We start from the raw sequence: 17,898 nt of genomic DNA on the forward strand, positions 1-17,898 counted from the left end.
GGTGGGGGTTCTAGGATCTGGGGCACCCTCCCCACAACGCAGAAGCCGCCCGCACCCCCGGTATGGGGGGCGAGAGGGGCTTTGTGAGATACCCCCCCGGTGCCGCCCATGCTCAGCCCGGTTGAACCGGAGCCCTCCGCAGCGCCCGGCCCGCATCCCGCTCCGCTCCCGGCCCCCCTTGGCTCCGGTCCACGCCGCGGTAACGGGACCGGTCCCTGCGCACCGGGACCCTCGGGGCCATGGTCCCTCTCCCACCCCAGGAGACCCCCCGCCGCGCGTTCCTATTGGCTGCTTTGTAGCAAGCCCCGCGCTGCCATTGGCTCGCACCGCCCGTAGGCTCCGCCCCCCCTCTACCCCGCCTCCACCGCCCCTCCGGACCCCTCTCGGGACCTCTCCGCAGCCGCGGGCGGGAGGCCCGGACCCGGCACCGGGCACCGGCACCGGGGGCAGCGAGAGGCACCGGGGGAAGCGGCCCCCCCCCGCCCGGCCCCGCCCCGCCCCGCCCCGTTCCGCCCCGTCCACACCGGGGGCACCGGAGCAGCCCCGGTCCCGGCGTCGCCCTCCCCCGAGGCAGGCAGCAGGTAAGGGCCGGCCGGGCTCTGCTGCCCGCCGGTGCAGCGCTGCCGGGATCGGGCCCTCCCCCCGGTTCCCCCCCGTTCCCCCGATCCGTGCGGGTGGCGGTGCGCGGTACCTGCCCGGTTCGTGCCACTCGCCCTGGTACCGGCTTGCGCCTGGAAGGCGAGCGCATCCTGCCCGGGTACCTGCCGTGCCCCCCTCCCTCCCCGTGTTACCGGGCACCGGCGTCCTCCCGGGGAGCCCCCGCTGCGGACCCAAGGTTTGGGGAGCCCCGAGGGGAGGGAGCTGCCGCGTGCGCAGAGCCCGGGGCTGTCCCCAGGAGCCTTTGGCCGTGCCTCGGTGTTCCCGGTGAGGGGAGCTCGGCCCCAAACCGGTGAGAAAACCGAGGGGGCCTTGAAGCGCCGCTGGGCCCGGTGGGTTACGGCTGATGGGAGCTTGGAGAAGGCGGCAGAGACCCCCCTGGGGTCATCCCTGGAGCCCCTGTGCGAGGGCAAGGATGGGTGCCCCATGGCATCCCCCTGGCCTTCCTCTGCACCCAGCCGCTGCCTATGCCCGGGGCTCTAAGGGATGAAACCCCCCCATTCCCTTTGGTGAGGCCGGATCCTGCCTGGAGCAACAGAGTTGGATGTAAAATTTCCCAGCTCCCACCAACCAAAGCTTTTTCAGCTCCGCAGCAGGGAAGGATTCGGGCCATAAAGATTCTTTGCCAACCCCCAGCCCACCACGGGATCCAAATTGTCCCGTGGAGCTTTCCTTCCCTCCTGGAGCTGCTTTGTCCTCGCTGATCCCGGGGCAGGAAGCATGTGATGCACCGAGGCCCCCACCACGGGACGGATGGATGGGCAGACGGTCGGTTTGGCCTCTTCCCCCCACCTCCCCATCCTCTGTTTTCCACTTCCCCATCAGTCTCCGTCTGCTCCGAGCGAAGGAGAAAGGAAGTTGCTGCTGGAGAGGGCGGCTTGATGGCAGCTCGATAAAGAAAAGGAGGAAATGGAAGGCGACACAGATGCTCCAAAATAACCCCCCCTTCCTCCTCACCCTCCTCCTCTCCTCCCTGCAGCTGCCTCCCCCCCAGGGCACAGTAATCCCAGAGAGATTCCTTGATATGGCGCCGGATCAGGTTCCCGATCCCAAATCAGCACAGGGGGTATCACCCCCACCCAATGATGGAGCACCCACAGCCAGTGCCCCTTCATGTGCCAGGATCCCATTCCCACGCAGTGCCAGTAAATGGGAAGCGCCGGCAGGATTTACCACCTACGCCCGGGGTTGGAGCCCCCTTGGATGCAGCACCCGGCTCCTTGCACAGACACGTTGGAGCTGCCGGGACAGATCGACATTCCCAGGCACTGGTGCAAAGGAGAAACCAAACCCCTTCTGTTCCTTCCTGCGGGTGCCCGCGCTGGGGCTGCATTCCTGGGCACCTCCAGGGAGAAGATGATGGGATTGGGGCGTTCAGATCCCAGTGCCAGGGATGGTGAGGATGATGATGGGGACGTGGCCAAGTGCTTGGCGTGAGCACCAGGAGCGAGCGGAGCACGATGCCGGGTGTGGTGCCCGGCTGAGGCGATGCCAGCGCTTCCCACAGCATCCCCATCCCCTGCTCCAGGGAGCCGTGGTGGCCGTGCCAGGACAGGAGTTTTTCCTTGGGCGAGGTTTTTACTCAGTGGCTTCCTCCCGGGCCTCACCCTGCTGGGCACACACGCGCCGGGCCCGGTGCCTTTTGGTGCTGTTTGCACCCATGGCAACGTGCGAGTGCCGGTGGTTGTGAGAGGCGGTGTTTGTCCTTCCTCTTCCTCCTCCTCTGCTGCCCCAGCACTGGTAAAGGGGGTCTGGAAGCTGGGAGGGCTCAGGGATAGGGAGGGATGGGTGCTTGGGCTCTCCGGTTACATCCCTGCGCTCTGACCCGGCTCCTGTAACCCAGCCCGGTGCGGGCTTTAATTAATGAAGAGGGGTTGGAGATGCAGGGAGCTGGTGGAAAGCGATGCCAGGGGATGGAGAGCGGAGCAGCGGGATCACATCCGTCACACGGGCGTGCGGCCAAGGATTTGGAGGCGCCGGGGATGCTGGGGTGCGGAGAAGGGGTGATTTCCAGAGCAGTGTGCATGGGATGGAAGGGAAACCATGAAATGTTTACTTTGGCTGGGAGGAAGCTTGTAGCAGGTTAATATGGCCCTGGTGAGGAGGAAGAGGAGGAAGGAGGAGGAGGCAGAGGTGCCTCTGCTCTCAGATGCAGCTTTGTGGATCCCTCCCCTTGCTCCGCGCGCCTGCCCCGTGCCCATAAATTATTGAAGTGCTTTTGCTTCCCTGCATGAAATATTGAGCACGGCGCTGAGATGGGGGGGTTCGGAGGGGAAAGAGGGATGGGGCTGGTCAGGGGTGAGGGGTCTTTGGGGCAGGTAGGAATCACGCTGGGACTGGCAGGGTGATGGGGTCTCCCCCGCAGCCAGGAGCTTTCATTGATGCTCTATAAGGAGAGGGCCGCACTCTGCTCATGGCTGTGCCCTCAGTGGTGCAGGAGATGGTTTCTGGGGTGTCCCCATTTAGACGGGGGCTGAGGCTGCAGCCGGGGGTTGGATGTGATGCTCGTGGCTGTCCCCAGGGGACCCCCTGGCTGTGTCACTGCATCCCCACCTCACCCGGGATGTCCACCCCCGGGGCTGCCACCGCCCCATTGAAACCTGCCAAATGGGTGGAAACCCCCCCCGAAAGGGCTGTGACTCCCCAGAGCCGCCGCTGGGACCGCAGCTCTTCCGGAGCAGGGAGGGACCCGGCAAGAGCAGCGCCCGGCTGCTTGTTTCGGGAGAAAAAGCTGGGTTTTGAGGGCGTTTTCATTAAAAAGAAGAAGAAGGGGGGGGAGGAAACAAACAAGCCCCGAGCGGGGCTGCGGAGTTCAGCAGCAGGAAGGAAACGGAGCGGTTTATTTCGGTCTCGAGCCTGCTCCGTGGGGCAAAGCTTTGCCTCTTCCGTGCGCCGACAGCAGCCCCCCGGCGAACAATGGGGCTGCGGGGCCCTTCTCGCCCGGAAAACAGCGCGTTCCGGTGACAGGTCCTGCGCGGTGCTGAGTCAGCAGCTCCCGGTGCGGGGCAGACGGGGCCGGGACCCAGCCCCGGTGCCGAGCGGGAGCGGACGGGCCCGGAGGTGAGCGGGGCTTTGCAGGAGCGACCTCACAGCACCGCGGCGGGCGCTGGGACGGGGCGGGCTGGGCTTGCGGGGTCCAAAGGGACCCCTCGACGCCGCTTCGTGCCTCGGCTTCCCCCCACGAGTGAGGACCGGGTCCCTGCCGGAGGGGGCTGTGGGCAGCCAGCTCGCGTTCAGCGCCGGGGGCGGAGGTTGCTCCGTTATTGCAGGTGCTGACTGGGAGCTGTGGGTGTGCGGGGCAGAAGGAGCTGGGGCTTCCTATTTTGGCAGGGCTCCGTAGGTGGGCTCTGCGCTCCCTTTGCGGCTGCAGCGCTCGGCAGAGAGCTCAGGTGCGGGAATTCCTATTAACCAAGGCATTGTTCCCAGCGGGGAGCACAGGGCATCCACAGCCGCTGCGCGATGCAAGGGAAGGGACTTCCGTGGTGCCAACACCTTGGCAAAGCCGTGGTCCTTCTGGAAGAGGCTGCCTGCTGCGGGCAGAGCTGGTCCCCCACAGAGCCAAAGGGAGCAGAGACGGAGCCCATCCTGCCCGTCCCTCCGGGCTCGGCTCCAGCAGCATCTCCCGCATGGAGCCATTGGCATTGAGTGATCCCGGGAGCTGCCTCTGCTTTGTCATTTGTGCCTCAGGAGCCGGAGCTCGAGGCTCACGCTGGCAGCAATCGATGTTTTCACATGGAAGGAAGCACTCACAAACGTCCGCGCTGTTCCTCAGGGCTGTAAATAACGCTGCAGGCAGCAGCTCCGTTACTGCGCGCTCAGCTCATGCCCTCACGGAGCCTTGGCCTCAGGGAGCCGGTGGCTGGGAGATGCTCAGGAAGCCGGGGCTCAGTTTGCACCATCACCCATGCTCCATCACCCATGCTCCATCACCTGCACTCCATCACCCATGCTCCATCACCTGCGCTCCATCACCCATGCTTCATCACCCATGCTCCATCACCCATGCTCCATCACCCGTGCTCCATCACCCATGCTCCATCACCTGCGCTCCATCACCCATGCTTCATCACCCATGCTTCATCACCCGTGCATCATCGCCCATGCACTGTTCCCCTTGCACAATCGGCTGCAGTGATGGGGGACCCGTGGCCACAGCTGGGTTATCTGAGCCCCACTGGGGCTTGCTCCCATGCTCCGCGGTGGTAGGAGCAGGACTGAGGATCCCTGGAGGGGGTTCAGCCAAGGGGGGCCCCGGCACTGCTCATGCTGGGCACAGACTCAGAGTAACCCACTGGGGCTGCAGACAAGAGGCTCTCCATACCCACGGCCAATTTATCCCCATCCATTGTCACACCAGCAGCATCCTTCAGCTTCAATAGCTCCTCTCCCCTCCCTGGTGATGTATTTATAGCCTGATCCCATCCCCTCCCGCTGTCTCTGTGCCAGGCTGACCGTGCCACGTGCAGGCTCTTGCAGAAGCAGCCCCCATCCCTGCCCATCCTGGGTCCTGGCGCGGGAGCTGCTTGTTCTCACTCTGTTCTTGCCTCCCCGGGATTTGTGGCTCCGTGATTTCCTGGGCCAGGGATGCAGCTCCGGGGTCGGTGGCTTTTGATTCATTCACAGCGCTGTCTAAAGCCATAAACGGCTGGATCTGGTCCCGCCGGGGCGCGGGGAGCTGGGCTGCGGCTGAGCCAGGGGTGAGGTTTGTGGCTGGTTCAATTATTCACCTCCGTGCAACGCTGAGGAGGGAGCAGAACGAGTCTGGGCTCCAGCGCCATGGGTGTACCAGGGCAAGGGCCTCGCTCCGTGCTGGTGGGTGCTGCAAACCGGCCGTGCCACGTGGCTGCGGGTGACTCAACCGGCACCTGGGTCGTCCCCAGCTCAGCCTGCAGGAAATGAGTCAGGGTTTCAGGAAGACAAAAAGGTTGAAGTGATGGGGCAAGAGCCCTTCCTGCGCCGGGAGCAGGCGGCGCCGGGCAGGACCGGGACGGGGATGGAGGGTCACAGGCGATGCTCAGGTAGGGAGACCTCACTCACCTCTGGCACTGCCCCTTGCACTGCAGCTTCCCCCCAGGGTTTGGGGCAGGGAGGTGGGAGCACCCTGTGACTCATCCAGCACAAGCCAGGCTGTGAGCTCAGCTCCTGCCTTGCACCCGGGAGCTCTTCTTTGTCCTCCTGTTGGCTGGAGATGCTCTTTCTCCTCCCAAAAGGCTGAGGGGGTGGGAGAAGAGATGGGGGCTGATGGAGGGCATGGCCTGAACTGTGCGTGTGCGTCTTCCCCTTGCAGAGATGGACACCTTCAGCACCAAGAACCTGGCCCTGCAGGCCCAGAAGAAGCTCCTGAGCAAGATGGCTACCAAGACCATAGCCAACGTCTTCATTGATGACACCAGCAGCGAGATCTTGGATGAGCTCTACCGGGCCACCAAGGAGTACACCCACAACCGCAAAGAGGCGCAGAAGATCATCAAAAACCTCATCAAGATCGTGATGAAGTTGGGCGTTCTCTACCGCAACGGGCAGTTCAGCGCCGAGGAGCTGCTGGTGATGGAGCGCTTCCGCAAGAAGGTCCATACCTTGGCCATGACGGCCGTCAGCTTCCACCAGATAGACTTCACCTTCGACCGCAGGGTCATGTCGGGCGTGCTCACCGAGTGCCGGGACCTGCTGCACCAGGCTGTCAACGGCCACCTCACCGCCAAGTCCCACTCCCGCATCAACCACGTCTTCAATCACTTTGCGGACTACGAGTTCCTCTCGGCTCTCTATGGGCCATCCGAGCCCTATCGCACCCACCTGCAGAGGATCTGCGAAGGGGTTAACAAGATGCTGGAGGAGGACAACATATGAAGCTGGCCGAGGCAGGGCGTGCGCCCGGTTTGAGCATCACCGGGCTCGATGTCCTCTTCTCTGCCGCACAACCCCATTCGCTCCCTGTTTCTCCACCAAACTGAACCTCTCGGCTGTGTCTAACCCTTGCCCAGGGTCTGCAAACCCCTCCCTGTGCTGGGCTGAGCCCTTCCCAGGTGATCCTGGGCCTCTGGGCTCCTGCTGTACAGTTCGATTTCCTTTGTCCACTAAGTGCCCTTAGCTCCGAGTCCAAGGAACCGGATCCCTCCCCTCGATCTCTGTTGTAACTCTTCTGGGGGAGACCCAAACCAAAGGCTCTTGGTGTGGGACACCTCTCGGGGGTCTCTGAGCGGGTGGGCCCTTGTTTGGATGGGCACTTGTGAGGGCTGGGGAGCGCCATGGTTTCCTTCCCGCAGCTCCACGATGTGCTGGGGGCAAATCGTGGCCCACACTTGCGCTGCACGGGGCGGGGGGAAGGTGTTTGTGCACCTCGCTGGCCTTTTAAAGGCAAGGCCTGGGGACCGGAAGGATCCCACCCCACCTGTCCCTGGGAGCAGGGGGGGAGCTGCTCCTTCCCTGCATCCCAGGTACATCCGAGACGCAAATCCCACCCCCCCAGCCTCCTGCCCCGGTCCCACCGTGATGGCTCCGGTGCCTTTGGTGGGTGTCCAAGGCTCTCCCGCGGATTCCGTACATTTCACGTGTCCTCGGCTGAGTTCCGGCTGTGATTTTTTAGCTGACTGTAGCCCTGATGAGCGACTGAAATAAACTCATCTTTACATGGAGATTGCTCTCTGCGACCTGGGCTTGGCGCGCTCCAGCCCCGGCATCGCTGCTGGCCAGGCTGCCCCTGCTGCGGGGAGCAGGAAGCAGCTCTGCAGGATTCAGGGGTTCGAGCAGGTGAGTTGTGCACCAAGCGGAGCCCGCTCCCAGCGCCCCAGCTTGCCTTTGAACACGGGAAATTGCCCTTTTAGCAATCAAGACACGGCACAATCTCATCCGGCCTTATCTCCGCAACCTCCTTGTGCCTCCTGTTCCAGGGGATGGCTCCAGGCACAGGAGGATGCCAGTGCTGATGGGCAGAGCATTGTGCCTCCCCTTCGCTGCTGCCTTTCCACCGCTGGCTCGAGGCACTGATAACTTCCAGCCTTAAAGATTAAATAAAAGGAATCCCCCCCATCGGGGTCATTCCCCACGCCTGGCTCCAGATGTCCCAGCCAATGCGGTTGTGTGGCACAGCGTGGGGTCGGGGGTAAAGCATCCTTAGGGGGGTGCATGGAGGAGAATGCGGCCGAGCTCCACCGAGGCGCTGGGCCCAGGGGGAGGGCAGGCTGAAGGCGCCCTTTGGCCCACGGTGCTTAGGAACCGACGTTCCTGGCTCTTTCCAACTCGTGGCAGCTGCCAGGGATGTGCAGGAGAGGAGCCGGAGCTGGAAGCAGCTCCCGGAGCTGCCCGCAGATGCGGGGAGCAGGCAGGGCAGAACGGGGCTGATGGATGTGGCGGCTGCACTGACACAGGCACTGCCCTGCTCCGCTCTCACGGCGCACGCCAGCATCAGCTGCAAGCGGCTCCTTAATTGCATGGAACATCCCCGCGCAGATGAGCCCCGACCCCCGGGTTTCGTACACCCCAGGACCACACTTAACCCCCCAGTGCCTGCCCTTTGCCTTCGCATGCAGGTGTCTCATCTGAAACCTCTCCCTCACACCCCCTGGCAAGCACCCACCTTGTTCCCAGAACTCAGAACGGAGCAAACTGGGGCCAGAGCTCGATGCTTTATTTCTTTATTGGTGGTGTATTTACACAGGGAAGGAATTCCATGTTCCCTTGCTGTTACTACTCGAGATAAGAAAAAGATCCCTTCTGTAGGTAGAAAATAGTCCTGCAGTTGTACTGAGGCATGGAAGTGGTGCTCGGATTGATTCCGGGCTTGTGTCAGAATAAGCAGCTCTGCCTTCTCTGTGTCCAGTTATCTCCCAACCCCTGCTCTGCACTAGGGCAGGAGCATCCTCCCCAGCACAGCCATACTCAACAAGGAGCCCGACAGCTTGGCCAACTCTATCCCTTCCTTCTTCCTCCCACCCGGCTGGATTATTGGCAGTCCTGGGGCAATGGCTGGACTTGATCTTAAAGGTCTCTTCCAACCCAGCTGATTCTGATTCCTCCTCTCATGCTTGCAGAGAGAGAAATCCTGTCCTTCCCTCCGGAGACTACAGAGTTAACTTCCCTTTAGCAAACCTCGGTTAAATCCAGCCACTTATCTTTCTGTGCTTCTCTTCCTAGCAAGGGAGATAAGGAGCCCCCGTCCGAGGGGAGCTTTACCATATTCAGCCGATCAACCAAGCAGAAAGCGGGTGACAGAATGGCTGGCTGCAGATCAGGAGTCTCAGAGGAGGTTTCGGCTGCAAAGCACATTGTTACTCTGACACAAGCCAGAATGCATCTGTCTTAACACCCCCAAGCCCCGCTTGTGTTGGACCCTAGCACATTTCAACATGGAAAACATCAAAAGGTTTGGCCAACCCCCAAACCCAACCCCCTGCAGTTAAGCAGTGATCCTCTTTATCTGCCGTGCTCTTCCGACCAGAACACCCTGCCCAGCGCCGGCCGCGGGGTCACAGCTCCTCACGGGGTGTTCTTGCTACTATCATGAGCTTGGACAGTTCAAAACGGAACTTGCCTTCCCTGTGAGCCACTGGAAAGAGAGAAAACAAGGCCAGGATAAAGCAGACGGGAAGGCACGAACAAAACGGCCCCGCTGGGTCCTTTCCAGGACCATAAAGCCAGCAGGTCGGGCACCGCACTTCCTTCTTCTGCACACGACAGGCGCGTTGGGATAAACCCCTTCTTCCCCTGGGGTAATTTAACACTTGCACTGCAAAACGCAGCCGCGGATCACCCTGCCTCCATAGCACACGCGGTCACCTCTCTGCACCGAGCTCTGCTCGCCCCCAGCTTGTCTCCCAGCCCCTTTCTCACACAGCTCTCAGTCACAGACCTGTTGTTTCGGTGACCTCAAACTCTTCCTGTTTTAAGGGGATGTCGCTTTGTCCACCCGCCGCAGCTTGAGACTGAAACGGGAAGGAAGGGGTTTAAGCAGTTGAGGCGACGCAAGAAGCTCTTCGGTTTAACGGAAACAAGCGGCAGCACGTTTGGCAAGGGAATGAATTTGTTTTCATCGTGCGGAGCGACAGGATGGCATCCACAAAGGAAACCTGGTGGAAAATCTCTGGCTAGTTTTCCATTCCTTATTAAACCACGAACTTGTGCCTGAAAGCCTCACCTCGGAAGGCTGGGAAGCAGCCCCAGCCCCAGCAGAGGGTTTTTGACCTGGCCACATGGGGCTTGCTGAGGCAAACCAAGCCTCCCGTGCAGTGCACCCCGGCAGGAGGGCGTCTGCGGAGCCACCAGCGACCCCAGGGCGCTGAGGGAGCACAAACGCAGCGGTGCAGGAGGCTGTACCTGCAGCTGCTCTCCCGCTGCCACCGCTCTCTAATTAGGGATGTGATGGAGGACGTTTTATTGCACAGATGTCTAATAAATGTTTTCCATGTCAAATTCATGTTTTATAGCAGCCTCCCACACGCCTGCTTCCAAGTGATCAGCTGGGACTTACGTAAGCCATGGCATACTCTATCTTGGCTCCCTTCACTTCGGCTTTAAACTGGGTAAAGAAGAGATAAGACTTCCCCTGGGGCCTGAAATGAGAAAGCAGAGTCTCTGACACGGGCAGAGAGGCTGGAGGCGCAGCTGAGCCCAGGGCTCCCAGCTCCCCCCCTCCACAAGCACCTCTGGCTCCCCTGTAGCTCCATCTAATGAGGAGGGTGGAGCGGGGGCCACAGCACCCATGAACCACCCCGCAGAGGCAAACCCAGCCTCCCTGGCCCACACCCCAGCGGCCTCACTGTTGGTTGGGGTTAAGGAACACACCTCCAGACGGAGCAGGAGAAGAGCTGCTTGTCTTCACTGACTCCAACGCTCATCTGCCACTGCTGCAGAGGGGAAAGGTCCATACAGTCAGTGCGGGGAACCCTAACCCGTGCACGTCTCCCTTGCCCCAGAGACCAGGCACCTCCCCTCCAGCTGCGGGCACGGCAGGTTTGAGCCATCCCGAGGGAACAGACACCACTCACTGACAGCCCCTCCTGCTGCGTGCGGCACAAGGGTCCAAGCCCGGCTGCCATCCCCATCCCCAGTTCTGTTGGCACAGCTACACAAGGGAGCGAAAGCCTCATTTCTCTTTCTGCTCACACAGAGGGACCTGATTGGAACAGGACTCGCACAGTGCATCTGCACAGCCCCTACAGCACCACGAGCTGCAGAGAGCCTCCCAAAGGACACAGGAGCGGCTCCTACGAGGTCCTTCCTGCCCAGCGGGGTATGAAAAGGGCACTCCCTGCCCTCCAGACGCATCCAGCCCAGGGCATTCCCTGCCCTCCAGACGCATCCAGCCCAGGGCATTCCCTGCCTTCCAGACGCATCCAGCCCAGGATTTGCTGGGCATCCCAAGCGCCAGGGCCTCAGGAGCGCGGCACAAGGCACCGCGGGCAGGACACGTCCAGGGAGCTGCTTTTGCAAGCAGAGAGCGCTGGAGCTGGTGCCACCGCCGCTGCCCGCAGCAGCAGCAGCAGCGCAGAGCCCGGGCGCAAGGGGAACACGGGGAGGCTCCCCCATCTCACCTCGTTCGTTCCTCCCTGGGCTGAGTAGGTGAAGGTGCAGGTGCGATCCTCCTGGAAGGGGAGGACGAGATGAGCTCCATGGGGGACTGCAGCCGTGGGACAAGGGGTGACGGGATCCAGACCTCCCCTCGGGGTCACCATCAGCCCCCGTGTGGCAATGAGGGGGCATCTGGGGACACCTCAGAGGGTGACCCCCCGGGGGGCGCTGGCGGACCGAGGACCCGCAGCCCCTTCTCCATGGGGAGAGCCCTTCCCATGGGAGCGCTCCTTCCCTGGGACCCCCTCCCGCCGGTGCCCCCCCCCTCCCTGCGGGCGCCCTCTTCCCTCAGAAACCCCTTTCTCCTCGGGGGGGCCCTGCCCAGGGCAGGCTCCGTCCCATGGAGACCTCCTCAGCACCGGGGCTGTCCCACCCTGCGGACGCGTTTTCCTTCGGGACCCCGCTCTGCCCCCCCCCATTTGCAGACCCCCCCTCAGGGACCCCTCTCCCGACGGGGTCCCCCCTCCCCGGCTCCCCCGCCCCTAGCAACAAGCCCCTTAGCAACCAGCACCCCCCCCCCCTTCCACTCCCCCGCTGGTCCCGCCCCCCCCTCGCTGCCAGCCAATCCCCGTGGCGGGGGCCGGGAGTGACGTGTCCCAGCGCTAATCAGCGCCCGGCGCGCCCGCGGCCTTGTCCCGTTCCGCCGCTGCTCACCAGGCTGCGGGAGAAGGCGTGCACCCCCCCGCCGGGCCGCACGTCGAACTGGGCCGCGCTCGCCTGCCCCGCGGCCCGCGCCGCCAGGCACAGCAGCGCGGCGGGCAGCAGCGCGGCCCGCAGCCCGCGGCCGCTCCTCCCGCTGGGCGCCGCCATCTTGGAAAGGAAGCCTGCGCTACGGCGGGCGGGAGGGGTCAGCGCGGGCGGCGGGCGCTGCGGCCGCCATGTTGGGTGCGGGCAGGAGCGTTAACCCCGGGGCAGCCGCGGAGGCGGGGGTCGGCCCGGCCCGGCCCGCAGGGTGCGCGGGAGGGGCTGCCCTGGCCGGGGGAGCCCAGCCCCGGCCTCTGGCTCGGAGCTGGGGGAGAAGGGGCCGCAGCGGGGCCGGAGCCGGGCCAGAGGCACGGGGAAAGCGGCGCCCCCGGGCTCGGCGCGCAGCGAGCGTCGTTCCCGGCCGGCGAAGGGCGCAGCCCCGGGGGCTGCGCCGCCTTTAATGGGCTCATCCGCGGAGCGCGGCTCCCGGAGGACGCGGCCGTGGGTCACGGCACCGGGAAGCTGCCCTGCGAGGCCACCCCGCACTGGTTGTCGGCGCCCTTCAGCAGGCGGATGTAGCCCTGCTCACCCCACAGCTCCGACCAGCTGCGGGACGGGGAGAGTGAGCGCGTCCATGGGCGCAGCCGTGGTGCATCCATGGGCGCATCCATGAACACATCCATGGCACATCCATGAACACATCCATGAACGCATCCATTAACACATCCATGAACACATCCATGACACATCCATGAACACATCCATGGCACATCCATGAACACATCCATGGCACATCCATGAACGCATCCATGAACACATCCATGAACACATCCATGGCACATCCATGAACACATCCATGAACGCATCCATGAACACATCCATGGCACATCCATGAACGCATCCATGAACGCATCCATGAACACATCCATGGCACATCCATGAACACATCCATGAACACATCCATGAACACATCCATGAACACATCCATGAACACATCCATGGCACATCCATGAACGCATCCATGAACACATCCATGAACACATCCATGAACGCATCCATGAACGCATCCATGAACGCATCCATGAACGCATCCATGAACGCATCCATGAACACATCCATGAACACATCCATGGCACATCCATGAACACATCCATGAACACATCCATGGCACAGCCATGGCACAGCCATGAACACATCCCTGAGCACATCCATGACACATCCATGGCACATCCATGGACACATCCATGGACACATCCATGGACACATCCATGGCACATCCATGGCACAGCCATGAACACATCCCTGAGCACAGCCATGTGCCCCCACACAGAGAACCAGCCCTGCTTGGGAGGATGAGGAGACAGGGGCAGGGGTGCTCCTGCCACGCAGCCCCAGTGGGGCCAGGCGTGTGTGGGGGTGAAGGGGGCAGCAGGGTCCTAGAATCCCAGCCTGGTTTGTGCTGAAGGGACCCTAAAGCTCCTCCAGCTCCAACCCCTGCCCCGGGCAGGGACCCCTTCCACTGGAGCAGCTTGCTCCAAGCCCCTGTGTCCAACCTGGCCTTGAGCACTGCCAGGGATGGGGCAGCCACAGCTCCTCTGGGCACCCTGTGCCAGCGCCTCAGCACCCTCACAGGGCAGAGCTTCTGCCTTGTCTCCAACCCGTTTGTGGGACATCCTCAGCCCCTACCTGTTCTTTAAGATCCAGTAGCTCACGTTGCGGCCGCGGTCCTGGCTCGTGCCGTAGCCCACAGCCAACATCCCATGGTTCACCCACTGGCTGCAGAGCGCGCTGCTGAAGATGCCTGCGCAGAGCAGCGCTGGCCTGAGCCGGGGCCAGCCCCGATCCGTGCTTCGGGCGCTGGATCCCATCCCTCAGGGGCTCCACAGGGACTCGGCAGCCTCCCCCCCCCTTCACCCATCCCTGCGATGCGCGAGACGATACCGGACTTGTAGAAGTGGAACTGGAAGCTGCTGGCGTCCACCGCCACGGACACGGGGCCCACGGCTGCCACCGCCTGCTCCAGCGCCGCCTCGTTGCCCTGGGCCACCACGCGCAGCCCGGAGCAGGCGGCCGCCCTGTCCCGGGGGCTGTACCGGCAGCCGGAGGTGTCCTGGCGGGAGGCACGGGGTGAGCGCGGTGCTGGCACCGCTGCGCACCGGCACCGGCCCGGCCCTGCCGCTCACCGTGCCCGTGTAGGGGTAGACGCGCTCCGAGTTCAAGCCGCCGTTGGTGCGCACGTACTGGAAGGCGCGGGTCATGTACCCGCCGCGGCAGCCGGCGTTGCCCAGCGGCCGGGAGCAGTCGATGAGGTTCTGCTCGCTCAGCACCACCAGCTTCCCCGTGCGGTTGAAGACGAGCCCCTCCAAGGCCCCCGTGGCGCTGAAGGCCCAGCAGGACCCGCAGTGCCCCTGGGTGAGATGGGGACGGCGGGGACGGTCACGGCCTCGCCCCGAAACGCGCTGCAGAGAGGAGCTGTGCCCCCCCGCGCTGCCCCGCAGCTGTCACGAAGCTGCTGCCCAATGGGGACCTGCGGTTTCTTGGCGTTTGGGAGGGTGCTGCTGGTGGTCTCTGCTGCCCAGACCCCGTCACCCATCACCCAGCCCCGACCCCATCACCCAGCCCCGACCCCGTCACCCAGCCCCGACCCCATCACCCATCACCTGGCCCCGACCCTGTCACCCATCACCCAGCCCCGACCCCGTCACCCAGCCCCGACCCCATCACCCAGCCCCGACCCCGTCACCCGTCACCCAGCCCCGACCCCATCACCCAGCCCCGACCCCATCACCCAGCTCCGACCCCGTCACCCATCACCCAGCCCCGACCCCGTCACCCAGCCCCGACCCCGTCACCCATCACCTGGCCCTGACCCGCAGCCCGAGCCCACCTGGTTCTTCACGGGTGTCACGTAGCCCTTCGCCCTCCAGTCCACCTCCGCCGGGGCCTTCAGGCTCTTTGACGGTTGGAAGAGCAGCGCTGGCTGCTCCGGCCGTGCTGGGCTGAAGCCGTTCAGGACCTGGTTAAACTCCTCCTCTGTCTGCGGGGAGAGCCTGGCTGATGCCAGAGCAGCACCACAGCCCCCACCGGCCCCTGGGGAAGCCCCTGCAGCTCCCAGGCCCCGTCTCCAGCCCTGGGTGCACCAGGAGGTCCCCGGTCCCCATCTCCAGCCCCGGTGCAGGAGGTGTCCCCGGGGGCTGCGGTACCAGGTCCCCGTGGTGGTTCATGGCCAGGCGGAAGCCGTGCTGCCCCTGCGACTGCTCCCAGTTGTGCTGCTGGATGCGGCGCAGGTTCTTCTCCCAGACCTCCCTGCGGATGGGCTCAGCCTCCTGCCGTGGGGCAGCAGGGTCAGGGCCAGCCCCCGGGAGCACGGGGACAGGGGATGGGGGCACTTGGGTACCTCTGGGTGAGCCCCCCCATAGGGATGCAGGACCTACCCCTGGGTACTCCTTGCCATGGAGGCTCTTCCACCCTTCCCAGGCCTCGTCCAGGGCAGGCTCCAGCGCCGTGGTGCAGCCCAGCAGGGCCAGCAGCAGCCCCAGCGACGCAGCCATGGCACTGAACTGGGGGGAATGGTGACAGCAGGGTCGGGGGGGCCCAGGGCTGAGCCGCAGGGCTGGCAGCAGGATGAGTCCCTCCAAGCCCGGATTAGAGCTGAGGGTGGAGGCAGAGAACTGCAAGCAGAGGCAGAGGGAAGGCACGCGCTGGCCTGTGCAGCCGCGCTGCTGTTGTGACGGGAGCTCCGGGAGCCATGGGATGGTTTGGGTGGGAAGGGACCTCTAAAGCTCCTCCGTGTCCAGCCATGAGCACGGTTCTGCCCTGTGGGTGGCACTGAGCCGCGCTCTGCAGGAGGCAGCTGACACAGGGCAGTGGGAGCAGCAGGGATGGAGCCGGCCCAGCCCTCCCTTCCCCATCCCCTCTCCCTGCACCACCAAGGAAGAGCCCAATGGAGCGAGAGCCGCAGGCGCTGGGCCGGGACGAAGCTGCCGGCAGCAACCTGCGCCTGCAGCAACCTGCACCCATCTGCACCTACAGCAACCTGCACCTGCAGCAACCTGCACCCATCTGCACCTACAGCAACCTGCGCCTGCAGCAACCTGCACCCACCTGCACCTACAGCAACCTGCGCCTGCAGCAACCTGCATGCAGCAACCTGTGCCTGCAGCAACCTGCACCCATCTGCACCTACAGCAATCTGCGCCTGCAGCAACCTGCACCTGCAGCAACCTGCACCCATCTGCACCTACAGCAATCTGCGCCTGCAGCAACCTGCACCTGCAGCAACCTGCACCAATCTGCACCCGCAGCAACCTGCGCCCGCAGCAACCTGCATGCAGCAACCTGCACCCGCAGCAACCTGCGCCCGGCCACAGCACGGGGCTGGAAGCAGCGATCAGGGGCTCTGTGCAGAGGTCCCGGCTCCCTCCGGGAGGCCCTTCCAGGATCGATTTCCACCCTTCCTTCGTGCCAGCGAACACACAGAGCCCTGCCCCGGCTCCTGCCACCACCAGCCCCTGCCACCGCCGCCCTTTGCCTTCCTGGCGCGGCTGCCGCGCGCCCCGCACCTCCCCACTGGACCCTGGTATTCCAGAGCAGCTTCGGTTACTGCCTGCGACGGGGAGGGAGATCAAATGCCTGAGACGCCACCAAACACAGGAGTTCCCACTGACGGGGCTGTCCGAGAGCGAGAGCCACCGGCACGCCTTTATTCCACACGCTTTGGGAACGGAGATGCCCTGCGAGCATCCTCCAGGGCAAGCGGCGGCTTCCCTGAGCCAATCCCATAGCTTGAGGAGCAGGGGTGCTGTTAAATAACTCATCAGGAACATCTGTTCCCCTCCGCCTCTGCAGGAAGCCCCAGATGCTGGGTTGTGGGGGGAGAGAAGCCTCCCCAGCCCCTCTGGTCGCCATTCCTAAGGAAGAGCCGGGCTTCCCGCTCCGGCCGTTCCCCCTTGCTCGGGAAGTGAACAATGCCATGCTCCAGCTGCAGAGCCCCTGTGTGGATGAGATACCCCAAGCCCAGCTCCACGTTCCCGTTCCCTTTCCCATAGGACACCTCCCACATCGTTTGTGTTTCAGTCCCCCTACGGAGCTTGCTCCATATGGAAAAGCTCCAGCGTGCGGGAGGTGATTTTCCAGTTAACGCCTCTCAGGATCCTCAATCCCCCAAAGAAGAAAACCAACCTCTTCCTACAGCATCAAACAATCCCCGGCTTCAGAAGCGAGCTTGGAGGATCAAAGGAGCTGCCACGTTTGTAAACTCCTGCAGACGAGAGCGTTCTGATGGCGCGGTGCAGACGCTTTAAGCAACACTTGCTCTTCTGGGGCAGGAAGAAGCAGTTTAAATTAAGACTGGAGAGAAACAAAGCCTGCAACCTAAAGCTGCTTACCCCAGGCACCGGCCCCCAGCCAGCTCTAAAGAGAGGGGGGAGAAAGGGAGCAGCTTCTCCGGCTCAGAGATGTGCAACTTCCTTCATTGCATCCCCTTCCGACCTCAGGAGCTGCACGGGGGGGCTCCCCAACGGGGCAGCTCAACCACAACGGTGGCAGGGCAGTTACGTGGGGACAAGGAGGCAACAGCCGCACTCAGAGCCATGCTCCGAGAGCAAACCGCTCCAGCCGGAAGGCACCTGCCATTGGGAACAGAAGCCTCCAGCTCGCACCCTCAGAGTGGATTCATCGCTGCCCGAATCCCATAGCAGAAAGGGGCAGCCAGGCCAGGGCTCGTGAGCTTTGGGCTGCAGCGAGGATGAGCACGAGGCAGCCCCGTGTGCGGGATCAGCTGCGGCCCCCCAAGTCATCGCAGGTACCCGGGGCCGGTGTCGGCTCCAGGTCATGCAGCACCGGAGCACAGCCCAGGATTCCCAACCCTCCACCCCGCAGCTTCCACTGCCTGGACCCTGCTGCCCCCCCGGCACCTCAGGGATTTAACACTGCCTGCCCTGCTCGGTGCAGGAGCCGAACAGAGCTCTTTGCTTTCCCCACAGACCGAGC

The 17,898-nt window shown here is 63.6% G+C and overlaps 3 protein-coding genes across 6 annotated transcripts; 1 reads left to right on the forward strand and 2 right to left on the reverse strand.

The window, feature by feature from the left end:
• The first annotated feature begins 375 nt into the window (after positions 1–375).
• Positions 376–7,292, forward strand: TNFAIP8L1 (TNF alpha induced protein 8 like 1). Of its 3 annotated transcripts, none has more exons than XM_065658835.1 (2): positions 376–581; positions 5,945–7,292. In XM_065658835.1, the coding sequence occupies exon 2, from the start codon at positions 5,947–5,949 to the stop codon at positions 6,505–6,507; it is 561 nt and encodes a 186-aa protein (XP_065514907.1). In that variant the 5' UTR covers positions 376–581; positions 5,945–5,946; the 3' UTR covers positions 6,508–7,292. The 3 variants fall into 3 exon arrangements, with proteins under 3 accessions (XP_065514907.1, XP_065514906.1, XP_065514905.1); XM_065658834.1 differs by lacking the exon at positions 376–581 and adding an exon at positions 3,407–3,717; XM_065658833.1 differs by lacking the exon at positions 376–581 and adding an exon at positions 4,759–5,675.
• A 985-nt stretch (positions 7,293–8,277) lies between these two features.
• Positions 8,278–12,048, reverse strand: MYDGF (myeloid derived growth factor). Its single transcript, XM_065658836.1, has 6 exons — positions 11,878–12,048; positions 11,187–11,237; positions 10,438–10,499; positions 10,124–10,205; positions 9,506–9,578; positions 8,278–9,202 (listed from the first exon to the last, which is right to left on the reverse strand). Exons 1-6 carry the CDS (start codon positions 12,031–12,033, stop codon positions 9,123–9,125), a joined length of 504 nt encoding a protein of 167 aa, XP_065514908.1. The 5' UTR covers positions 12,034–12,048; the 3' UTR covers positions 8,278–9,122.
• A 20-nt stretch (positions 12,049–12,068) lies between these two features.
• Positions 12,069–17,891, reverse strand: LOC136003315 (procathepsin L-like). Of its 2 annotated transcripts, XM_065658831.1 has the most exons (8): positions 17,089–17,891; positions 15,342–15,467; positions 15,111–15,233; positions 14,795–14,944; positions 14,091–14,315; positions 13,849–14,017; positions 13,594–13,708; positions 12,076–12,513 (listed from the first exon to the last, which is right to left on the reverse strand). In XM_065658831.1, the coding sequence occupies exons 2-8, from the start codon at positions 15,456–15,458 to the stop codon at positions 12,414–12,416; spliced, it is 999 nt and encodes a 332-aa protein (XP_065514903.1). In that variant the 5' UTR covers positions 15,459–15,467; positions 17,089–17,891; the 3' UTR covers positions 12,076–12,413. The 2 variants fall into 2 exon arrangements, with proteins under 2 accessions (XP_065514904.1, XP_065514903.1); XM_065658832.1 differs by lacking the exon at positions 15,111–15,233 and having other exon boundaries at positions 12,069–12,513.
• Positions 17,892–17,898: the final 7 nt, after the last annotated feature.

This window comes from Lathamus discolor, chromosome 21, assembly GCF_037157495.1.
Source record: "Lathamus discolor isolate bLatDis1 chromosome 21, bLatDis1.hap1, whole genome shotgun sequence".
Classification (NCBI taxonomy): Eukaryota; Metazoa; Chordata; class Aves; order Psittaciformes; family Psittacidae; genus Lathamus; species Lathamus discolor.

Excerpts from the sequence above, each read along its gene's own strand:
- TNFAIP8L1 (XM_065658833.1), top strand. The coding sequence starts at position 5,591 with ATGGGGCAAGAGCCCTTCCTGCGCCGGGAGCAGGCGGCGCCGGGCAGG. Across the intron at positions 5,676-5,944 it reads GGGTCACAGGCGATGCTCAG|AGATGGACACCTTCAGCACC; the intron begins GTAGGGAGACCT and ends TTCCCCTTGCAG.
- MYDGF (XM_065658836.1), bottom strand. The coding sequence starts at position 12,033 with ATGGCGGCGCCCAGCGGGAGGAGCGGCCGCGGGCTGCGGGCCGCGCTG. Across the intron at positions 10,500-11,186 it reads CCCAGGGAGGAACGAACGAG|CAGTGGCAGATGAGCGTTGG; the intron begins GTGAGATGGGGG and ends TCCCCTCTGCAG. Across the intron at positions 9,203-9,505 it reads TGAGGTCACCGAAACAACAG|TGGCTCACAGGGAAGGCAAG; the intron begins GTCTGTGACTGA and ends CTCTCTTTCCAG.
- LOC136003315 (XM_065658831.1), bottom strand. The coding sequence starts at position 15,458 with ATGGCTGCGTCGCTGGGGCTGCTGCTGGCCCTGCTGGGCTGCACCACG. Across the intron at positions 14,018-14,090 it reads TCTACCCCTACACGGGCACG|GACACCTCCGGCTGCCGGTA; the intron begins GTGAGCGGCAGG and ends GCCTCCCGCCAG. Across the intron at positions 12,514-13,593 it reads TACTGGATCTTAAAGAACAG|CTGGTCGGAGCTGTGGGGTG; the intron begins GTAGGGGCTGAG and ends CCCGTCCCGCAG.